This window comes from Convolutriloba macropyga, chromosome 6 (assembly GCF_964194025.1).
Source record: "Convolutriloba macropyga chromosome 6, txConMacr16.3, whole genome shotgun sequence".
NCBI lineage: Eukaryota > Metazoa > Xenacoelomorpha > Acoela > Convolutidae > Convolutriloba > Convolutriloba macropyga.
The window spans coordinates 58,416,203-58,427,146 of NC_134473.1; the positions used below are offsets into that span (position 1 = coordinate 58,416,203).

General features: G+C 32.7%; 1 protein-coding gene across 1 annotated transcript; it reads right to left on the reverse strand.

Moving 5' to 3' along the window:
• Positions 1 to 1,296: 1,296 nt before the first annotated feature.
• LOC142341080 (alpha-1,4-N-acetylglucosaminyltransferase-like) lies at positions 1,297 to 6,517 on the reverse strand. Its single transcript, XM_075391942.1, has 3 exons — positions 6,068 to 6,517; positions 4,773 to 5,296; positions 1,297 to 1,674 (listed from the first exon to the last, which is right to left on the reverse strand). The coding sequence occupies exons 1-3, from the start codon at positions 6,424 to 6,426 to the stop codon at positions 1,439 to 1,441; spliced, it is 1,119 nt and encodes a 372-aa protein (XP_075248057.1). The 5' UTR covers positions 6,427 to 6,517; the 3' UTR covers positions 1,297 to 1,438.
• Positions 6,518 to 10,944: the final 4,427 nt, after the last annotated feature.

The window sequence follows — 10,944 nt, forward strand, 5'->3', positions numbered from 1 at the left end:
TGCCTCATAGAGAGGGAAAACATTTACCTTGGTCATTTGATTCGCGGTATATGCTCTTTAATGCATTTAAAGTTTATATATTGTATCCCACTCGAAAAAACATACAAAAGAAACTAATTACAATCAATAAGAACAAAGATAAAGATATATTGTTAAAGATTAAGAGCGTGGATTCTATAAATCTTACAAAACATGACAACTTACTTCGACGATCTTCATACTATCAAAGAATTGGGTTCATGGAATGAACACAATTTTGAAAGGCAAGATTTTGATATGATGTTGTCATCGGCTTTTCTCGGCAAAAAAGATCTAAAGATATTTCTAAAATTAGCAAAAATTCTTTTAAAAAATGAAATCATTGGAACTTTTATAATAGTACCACTCGTTTTTGCACCATAATTGATTAGTTGAAAATTTTTTCTTCGGATTTGAAACAGAAAAAGGTCTGTTTTGGGTTTGGCCGTCCCCCTCATTTTTTTGTTCCTGTACAGCAGGTTTTTCAAATTTGTACGCCCACTAGGCTGGTAGGGCCAAAGATAGCAGAACCAAGAAAATTATTTACTAGCGTATTGGGCTTTCTAGATTTAGTTCACTGCATACAGCACGGTAATTTTTATGAAAGCATAAAGTTCAAAGAAAAACAAAGACTATATGTAGAAAGTGACACATTTCAATTCATGCGCTATCAAAGTGAAAATTTGTGTCAGGCAAACTTTGTATTTAAAATTTATTAAAAGTGTTTGATCTTTTCTCGAGAATTTTTCATAAATTTCTCGAGATGGCAAATCTTACCTCTAAAAGCAGTGAGCTTTAACAAAAGCAACATTTCTTTTGAGAGAATCAGTTCTCTTAGTTTAATGCGAAAAACATGCCATACAGATGCTGCCATTGGGAATTTATCATTATCTACGATCGCATGAAATCAACGAAATAAAGCAGAAATGCAAATAGATTGCTGGACCTATTAAGCCTGTTTTAAGGACAAAATTAAGATAATGAATGGGTTCGCGGAAGGTCAATTTGATTTTAAGTTGCAACTTTGCTTTACCTTCAGATTTTTCAATTATTTATCAAAAAGTTGATAAAATTATAATGAACAGTTGTGCAAGCAGCAAGAGTAGCCAAAACGTTTTTGCTAATTTTGTTCGTTTATTGGGACTGGAGTAATAGAAAGTCATAATATAATAACCAGTCAAATATTGCGTCCTAACGACGGAAAAATTTTCCGTTACTCATTCGATTGACGATCTAAGCTTTTTGCATTTAAATTTTGTAATTTATACCACACACGAAAATAAATATACGAATAAGACTAAATGCAATTTACAGAAATATCGGAAGCAATGGATAATTCCACGCGATGAAATCGTGGCAACTATAAACATTATAAAACATTACCACTGCCCCCTCAACAATATATTCATATTATCAAAACTTAAGTGACATCTTCACAAGTTATGTTAAAGTAGTTGAAGTAATCTACTATAATAGGACAGTGTTTTCTGCCCACTTCTGCCACGATTGACTTGTCAGTTCTGAGGTCCATGTTTTGTACGACGGCCTTGTTGCGTCTCACACAGTTGTATGATCGAGAATAGTGGTAGAAAGTGCAGTTTAATTTCTCAGCATCCTCTTCTGTCGAGGGTCTGCCGCATTGGCCCAATCCACTAGCTGAAACGAACATCAAAAATTGGTCATTTTAGTGGGCAAATGAACATCAATAGATTCAGAGGCACCTATGACTTGAATTAAGTTCGATCTATGTTTCCGCCTTTGTTTTTTAATCTTTTAAAAACATAAGCTTCGACGAAACTTAAAAAATTGAAAATTAAGTAACTGAAATTTTCCGAAGAAATTAAGAATCGGAAGTTATTTGAAGAAAAAACAAGTTTGAGAGGAAAAGCTTCATTTTCGTTACAAGAAATAATTTGGTCACTTCTGTTACAAGAAATAATTTTTAATAAAACGAATTGTGAGAAAATGAATGCACTGATAAGCTGTAAAAACATTTTTCAACTCAAAACATTTCTTAACTACCTCAAACTCGCAATTGAGGTAAAACGACATAAAAATTATTGAATATAAAAAAGCCAAATTTTCTCTTTTCAAGCATTCAGAATTTGAATTTTTCCTGAAATATTGCCGACTTTATATAGATATTTTCTATCAGCAACTGGAGAAATTTTAGCGTATTACAGATAAGCACTTTCACTTAAAAAAAATAAAATTTCAGCTGACTCATATTGACAATAGGTAGTTGCTGCACTTAATTAGCAACTTTCTTCCAATTATGCTGTATTTCTCTCCCAGCAAAAACAATTTTTTAAATATTCACATTTCAGATCAGAATATTAGCTAATCAGAATAATGCAAAAAAACCATAAAGTAAAAGAGAATTAATGTTTTGATCATTTACAAAACTTCAATCATTTCCCATCCCTTTAATTTTTTCTGAAAAAAACTTAACATCTGCACGCTTTTAAAAATATCGAAAAGGCACACAACAAAAATTAAAATAAAGTAGAATTAAAAAAAGTGTGGTCCACCGTAACATTGTTTCTCAGAATTTGTTACCATTGTCTTAATTGAGACGCCAGGACAAATTACTGCTATGAAAAGAGCAGGCCAGAAAATTTGCAAAGCAATACTTCCTATATATCCCATAGCAACCGAGATCTAAATGCTCGTAACACTACCCCTGGCAAAATAACTATCGACACTTTTCCAGCTGAAAGGATCTTGACTACAAAATGGCACTGTTTTTGCCTTAATAAAACACAGTAATATTTTTGAATTGGGAATAAATAACAAAAACTTTGTAAACATTTTCTCATTAACAAAAAAAATTCATATCCCAAAAATTGCAGTGAAACTTAATGAAATTCAGCAATTGCAATTAACAGGAAAAATTGATAATTGCCAAAAAGCGAAAACCAAAAATTATCCGACTAAATTCTTTTACACTCAGCTGGCTTTAAATGACACAACGTGTAATTTTCTACTCGAGGCGTTGATTGACCAAAAATGAGGGAGCAAATAAAACCTTTCAGTGTCAAATTCTCAATCCCCATTAAAGTGGGATAGGGTCATTTATGTGTATCTCATGAATGTCTACTTTAAAAAGTAGATTTTCTGTGCACTGATAATTTTTTTTTTCAAATGATCCAGTAATTACAGAACGACTGACGTTGCAGGTGTTTCTATATCTGAATGGACAGCCATTTGTCTACAATTTTTAGGTAACTTAATTTCACCATTGGGCTCTAAAAGTCTGGAAACAACAATCAAGGAGAAAAATGCTTTTCCTCTTGTCGCAGTTCTTCCCAATTTTGCTTATTATGTGTGCGAAAATGTGTGTTTGTATGTGTGTGAGAGAGATATGCATTTTACATTGTTTTTACTTTGACTATTGTTAGTTTTGTAGACGGGTATATTCAAATCACAATTATGGATAAACAACATGTTTTTAAGAACCAATTAGGCCAGTGCTTGGTCATTTTAGCCAAGCTCAAGCAATAAACTTATTTTAAACAACTTTCAAGTGCACTTGAACCTCAAAAAATGCACCAATTCAATCCTTAACCATAAAAAACTTAAGTGTTGGATCCTTTCCGATCCGTGAAATTTCAATTCTTGTTTCCTGTGCCTATAGAAAATCAAGTTTAGGGTCGCTTTTACGCAGATTTTTTCTCGCTGAGTTGCTTAGACTCTTTCTAACTTCTTAAAAATTTTCTGATGCCGAACGGACTCTGACGATATGGTATGGGAATTATTAAAATGTAAATTAGCATACAGTGAACCATTTGTCCATTTTACTTCTTTAGTTCGTTCCACAGAAAGTATCTTAATACATGTGAAAATGGTCCAACAGATAAACATATGGAAAGGAACGATTGTACTAATTGCTGATTACACAATGTCTTTCTGCTTTGTCGCCAAATTCCGCAAATTAGCGCAATACTAACTAAAGTTGGGGTTCTGGCTCGTAAAGAAATGTTGATTTCCATTAATATATGCAAACTGTCATTTCCATGAAAATCAAAATTGCAGAAGTTAACCAGGTTAGTGTCTGAAACTAATTTGGGTCTTCGGTTGATTCGTAGCTTAAGCCAAACCGATTCGGTAAACTTGAAAAATCAGGTAAGTGCGAAATTTTTTTTCTCAGATTTGAAAAAAATTGGTTCCAGGGTGTATTACAGAGAGATAATGTATGAATTGCTTTTGGGAATTTTGATTCGAGTCGATTTGAACATCAACGAACGAAGCTTCGAAATGAAATAACTACATCTATACAAGGCAATTTAGTACAGTTAACTAAAACTTAACACCACAAGCACATCAACACGAGTGGGTTTGAACCCCATCGAACTATTGATGTTTTCAAATTCTATTTTTTTAACTCTATTTTTTTGTCCTTATTATCATAATTACCTGAAGAAAATTTTTCATGCTTTCACGCAATCTCTACGAGGCTAGCCATGTAATCGTGATATAATTATTTGAATACGCCAAGTTCAGCCAATACGAGTCATCCATGGTACTTAGAATGGCTGAGTGCGCCTGAGGCGAAAGAAGTCTCTTAATACGACGGGAACAAAAGCCCAGTTTTAGAACGTTATTTTAAAACTGAAACTCTTTCTTATTGTGTTTTAAACTTCTTTCACCGATTGGTTGTACATAAATTGTATATATATGAGATTGCGGTGAAAACAAATAGCATTGACACTGGGATCAATCACAACGCTAACTAACAATTCGAGGATACTCACCAACTACTGTTAAATCACAGCACTTGAAGTTGATCAGATTGTGACTCCAATTGGCTGGAACGACATCACATGACACCCTACAGTACCTCTCTGTCATCTTGTTATGTGTGTACATTAACGTGTAGCCTTTCGGTTCATAATATTTCTTTATATCGTGTAAAACACTCCACAAAATCGAATCCCCTTTCGGGTAAGCAAATGCTGCGTTGATTAGCATTCCCGACGCCCCGCTTCGGGTGAAAAATTTGGAGCCGAACTCGGGTTTCCTTCTTAAAATGATGTCAGCATCAGAATATACGCCCCCATACTTGTATATCAAAACTACTCGTGCTATATCGCTGATGTGAACAGCCTTGTATCTGGCTTTGGATATGTTTGGCATTAAGCTTTCAACTGGGGTGTCTTTGAACAACTCTTCGGCTGTCATGTGAACAAGTTCAATGTTGTTGAAGTGTCTGTTCAGGACCAAAGACAAGTTTGCCCTGACGAGATCCAAGCTTGAATTTGAATTCAAGTATAGCACTCTAAAACGGCTTCCACTTTAAATAACATAGTTAACATAGAGTGACATGCATGTATTTATGTAAAGACAGTTCAAATTTTCGTCATTGTATTTGTAGCATACACCCCCCCCCCCCCCCCCCGATATTCACAAATCATTGAATATCTGAAGTGTGTTAAGTGTGTTCAGAACAGTAAAAACCACCCGAGTCAAGACGGGAAAAAATAGTTAAGAGAAATTGGCAACAATATTTTGCCAGGTTCATGAATGATCCAACATTATCTCAATTTGAAAGAGCAAGCTTCTTGCAAAATTTAGTTCAAAAACAATAATAATAGTAGTGCTTCACAGGGAGAATTTTTAGGATAATGCATTTTCGAATGGGGGTGGGTTCTCAAGTATTCTAGTTGAAACAAGTTGCTTAAAAACAAGTTGCTTTCCTCACCCAATCCGATGCCGTTTTGCCATTAGTACAGAGGTGTACTTTATTGGCATTTAATAACGAGAATCTCCGTAAGGTCAATAAAAAGACTTTTTATTGACCTTACGGAGATTCTCGTGTAATTTTAGTCCCCCTTAACTTTTCCGAGAGTCTGGATCCCAACTAGAATACTTGAGAACCCACCCCCATTCGAAAATGCATTATCCTAAAAATTCTCCCTGTGAAGCACTACTATTATTATTGTTCTTGAACTAAATTTTCGGTCGAACACGGTCTGTTCATGCACAATTTTGGTTGAGGGAGGAATTTTCATAAGTCGAGATCTTGACTAGGGCACCCGAATTTGGTTACCTGATGCAAGATTCTGAGTATTTGGAAGCATAGCTCTCTAGGGTACACTGCAACAAAGTTGGCAACGAATGCCGGACCATAGTCTCCAAAATCCACACATTGCTTGTAGATCCCCAGTTATTACTGTCACACACTTTGTTACTATAACTACTAATCCGTTCATAACCACTGGATATTAATGAAAGTGTTCTGTCATAGAACTTCTGGGCATACTCAGGCGACTTGTGGTGAGGTGAGTTTGAGTTGTAGGGAGCATTTTCATCCTGTTTATTCGAAATAAAAACTAATACAGCTAACAATAAAAGCAGAATTAAAGTCAACTTTTTATGAGATGATCGGTCTATTATTAAGAGCCTCATGTTATTAGCGAATCTTATAATCAATAACGAACAAAATTTAATGCATAGAATTAACAAAAACAAGTTTTCAACCAGTTTTTGTAATGCAGCATTATTTTAAACTCGATTCTGTAAAAATGAATCTAATAAAGTGAATATAACATGTGGCAGAAAGCGTTCACTGAAAATGAAAGCTAACGTAAAACCATAGACCGCAGACTATAGCAACGAAATATCCGTCAAACCCGCTTCCTATATAAGTAGATAGCAGCAGAGACCAAAATTTACGAAAAAAAGTGACCATATGAAATGAAAAAAAACTGCGTTAAAAACAAGTTGCTTTCCTCACCCAATCCGATGCCGTTTTGCCATTAGTACAGAGGTGTACTTTATTGGCATTTAAATAACTTAGAGTGTCCTGTAGACCCATTAGTTTCGAATAAAAGATCCTTTACGAGTAAAAAAATCAATTCAAAAAATGCTACGGCTATTGCTTTTTACAAAATTGTCAGGCTGACAGATAAAAGCAGCTGAAGAAGGGCAATAGCAAACGGACAGAGTCAACCTTTTGAAGTTTACTACATAAAAAACACAGAAGAAATTTGGCTCAAGGTAAAACTTAACCTAATCTTCAATTAACTACAATGCGAGTCATTTGGCCTTAAGCAAAATTTGCTGCCCTAGGGGGGATCGTGGACAACGCATACGAATTTGTGAAATCTAGTTGCTATCTTCCGTAAATGAAATTTACGAGAAATCTATGTTACTATTTTAATAGGACATTTTAAAGCGTAGCTTTATAAGTAATTCTTAATAATGTTTCGTAATCAAATTTCACAATGGAAGCGCAGTTCACTCTATCTAATCTAAAATCTAATAGCCGATTTTAATCCCGCAAATTGAACAGAAGATAGGTTAGATATTTGTCACAAACTAATCTCTTTCAATCCATTCACAAAACAAGTTCAACTGCTTTTGATCTGAGCAATTGTAAATAATAAGCACAACTAAACTTTCCATATATGTATATATATATATAGGTCCAAAGCGCTAGTTCAAATTAAGGATAGTTGCCCTGGTTTCATTTGAAATTTGGTTTTCATAGTTTTTATCTTTAGTGAAAGCAGAATATCTATGGAAGCAGAATTTCAAGGATGTTTTTCTTACCCTATTGTGAAAGCTTTTAATTTTTTTTAAATGTTTATTTAAAAAATATTTCAGTTTTCAATCTTGTCAAGCTGAACTGAAACACAAATATGCCAAAAGGTCTGTTTTATGAGGGACATCTGTGAACTAAATAAAACTGAACAAAAAGGTATCAATTGATAAATTATGTTGAAAAATTCAATTGCAATGGAAAGAGACAAGTAAAATGATAGCTGAGGGTTATTTTTGAAGGATATAGATGAGGGCAAATTCTGAAAACAATCAAAAAGGTAGCATAACGGTTATGAGAAGTATAGGAAGCTCATTAAGTTTATAAGGCAGACAAATAAAACGTTAGCCGAGGGACATTTCTGAAAAAATCATATAGCTGTATTACGGTTTCAGAAATTTATGAAACTCATTAAAATGATACAGACAAATAAAATGACAACTGAGGGATATTTCCGGAAAAAAATCAAATATAAGAGCGATAATTCCGAAAAAAAATTAAATAGATGTTGGCTACTTTAGAAAAAATTAAATAGATGAATTACGAATTCAAATGTTTATGAAACACATTAAGTTTATGAGTTAAAGAAAGTTTTATAACGGCTGATGGATATTGCTGAAAAACTCAAATAGAAGAGAGATATTGCTGTAAAAAAATTTTAAAAGATAAACGATATTTCTGAAAAAATCAAATAGACGCAGTAGGGTTTCAGAGGTTTATGAAGTTCAATAAATTTACGAGACAGAAAAATAAGATGGCAGCTTAGGGATATTACTGAAAGAAAAATCAATAGATCAGTTATATTTTTGAAAAAAAATCAAACAGAAAAGAGTATTTCTTCAAAAAATCAAATAAATGCAATTAAATTTTAGAAATTTATGAAGCTCATCAATTTTATGAGGCAGACAATTAAAACAACAGCTGCGGGATACTTCTCAAAAATCAAATCGATGTAGCTTCATTTTAATTTTGCCGAAGATAATTGTGTGGCTGAGGAACGTTTGATCTTCTATTCATTTATTACACTTTTGGCTGTATTTTTGCAACATTTTGTCATGTTTGCCTTTTAGATTGCACAAAGCCGTTTTGTGTTCTTCATATATTTAGTCAGTCTAGGGGTATGATTTTGACTTATTTTTATTAGGCATTTTCTTCCGGAGATTTTAGAATGCTTTTTGTGCTTTCCAGAATAACTTATACTTTAGTCCTTACTAAACTTTAGTCCTTACTATACTTTAGTCCTTTTTTGTTTAGACGTTTTCACGTTTTTCCCCACAAAAAGTGTTATTCTGAATAGATAATAAACCAAATTTTTACCAAAAGAAACAAGGTGTTCTTTCTGCCTTTCTTTTATTTTTGGTTTTCTGTTGTAGTGTTGTTTGTTGTCACTAGTTTATTAGGTTTGGAAACTTGGAGATCCGTTTTACATTAAAATATTCTGGCCATTCATTAGGTTTTCATAACTTTTCTCATTTTCCTCTGCTTTTTTCATATGTACAGTTTTCTTTTCCATCATGCAACAAGATCTTACATAGTCTGATAAAACATTTAATTAGGTTCAACAGTTCGGAAGTCATGAGAGTTCAGATTTTACCAATTTTTCATCATTTCGTTTTTTCTTTTTTTTTCAAAAATTAGTATCAAAATGAAGCAACAATTGTGTTCAAATATGTAGTTTGCTCTGACCAAAGTCTTTATTTGGCTTTTATTGATTCGGGTAACACTTGAGAAAAAGTTTTATCATTCCTTACTGAAAACAAAAAATTTTGTTGACTTTTCTTACACTGGCTTTAACACTCTCCTCTATCTGATTATCGTTATTTAATACAATTTAAACACTGATTTCAGTTGCCGAATCTCAGCACGGAAAATGTAAAAGTAAGTACAAAAAGTGGTCAATAATTTTCATGATCACATCGTAAGTACAATTAGAAGATTTAAAGCATTTGCATGTCACACGCTTTGTAGTTAAAATCTATCCTTAAAGAAATTGAAAATCACGCGTAGTGTAATTAAAATTCATGCCTTTGATTCTTAACACTTTTATGTAATCAGATTTTACTAAATTGAGAAAATTAAATTTCACAAGTTTTGTAATCAATTTGGAAATAAATATTACTTTTAATGTAAACATAGTTCACTTTCCCAGTCTTTTTTTCCATTGGAACTATTACTATTATCAAGGTCCTGCAGTCAAGCAAACAAACACTACAAACGGCACTGGGAAGCAAGTAACATCAAGTATGTAAGACATTAGTTTAGCCGCTATAAGTAAATCATTAAATTATAACGAGTGTGTGACATTGAATAAGTTTAGTCTAGAGGGAATAAAAAGTATATCTCCATTTGAATCGTGTGATAGTGTAAATAAATTTAATACTACAAAATTACCGCTTAAAGAATTATTTGATTCTAAAAAACAGTCTGGAATTACGGATGAAGAATATAATCAAGCATTAAATTGTTGGAATGAAACAGGTTGTGAAACAAAAAAAGATTTGTTAAATTATCCAAAAACAGATGTATTATTACTAATATAAAGAATGTGTTTGAAAAATTTAGAGATAAATGTTTAGATTATTATTAAATAGATCCTTATTATACATATCCTGCTCCAGGTTTAACTTGGATATGTGGATTGAAATATACTAATGTTAGACTTAAATATTATAAAGAAAAAAGAGTTAATATTTATGATACAATACAACAAGATATAAGAAGTGAGTTAGCTTCAGTGTTAGATCATTGTCATGGCAAAGTAATAATAAACAAATAGAACCTAACTATAATGGTAAAGAGAATTATCTAAAGTATTTAGATTTTAATTCATTAAATGCATCTGCTATGGTGCAAGCTTTACGGACAGGTGAGATTACTGTTTGTAGTTATTCAGAAACCGGCTTTGCCGATGAAAACTGAAAACCATCTATTCTTCATATTATCGACGTTTTATCGACTTCGAAACAACTTTAAAATTATGAAGCTATTTTTAACTCTGCCCATTGTATTTTTCTGTCGACTGGTTACCTGGTCTCGTTAAGCACAATTTCAAAACTTTTTCTAATTAGACCTGTTATTGAACCGTAACGTTGGCAAAACAACTAGTATGCATAAATCAGGCTACAAATATAAAAGACTAACAGAAGCAAGAACTTCAAAAAAGCTTTAGATTTGGAAATATTTTTAAACGGTAGAGACTCAAGTTACTCCTGCTTCTCAAAAAGTTACAGCCACTCAAATTCTTGGCGCGTGAATTTAAAACGTTGACCAATGCATAATTAATCGAAGATTTTTGCTGGCCCCTAACACTCAAAATCTTAAATAAAATAATAATTTAAAAAAATAGAAAATTTCATCAAAATTGTGCTGAAAATCTTTCTATC

Excerpts from the sequence above, each read along its gene's own strand:
- LOC142341080 (XM_075391942.1), bottom strand. The coding sequence starts at position 6,426 with ATGAGGCTCTTAATAATAGACCGATCATCTCATAAAAAGTTGACTTTA. Across the intron at positions 5,297-6,067 it reads TACTCAGAATCTTGCATCAG|AGTGCTATACTTGAATTCAA; the intron begins GTAACCAAATTC and ends AAGCCGTTTTAG. Across the intron at positions 1,675-4,772 it reads CTGTGATTTAACAGTAGTTG|CTAGTGGATTGGGCCAATGC; the intron begins GTGAGTATCCTC and ends TGTTCGTTTCAG.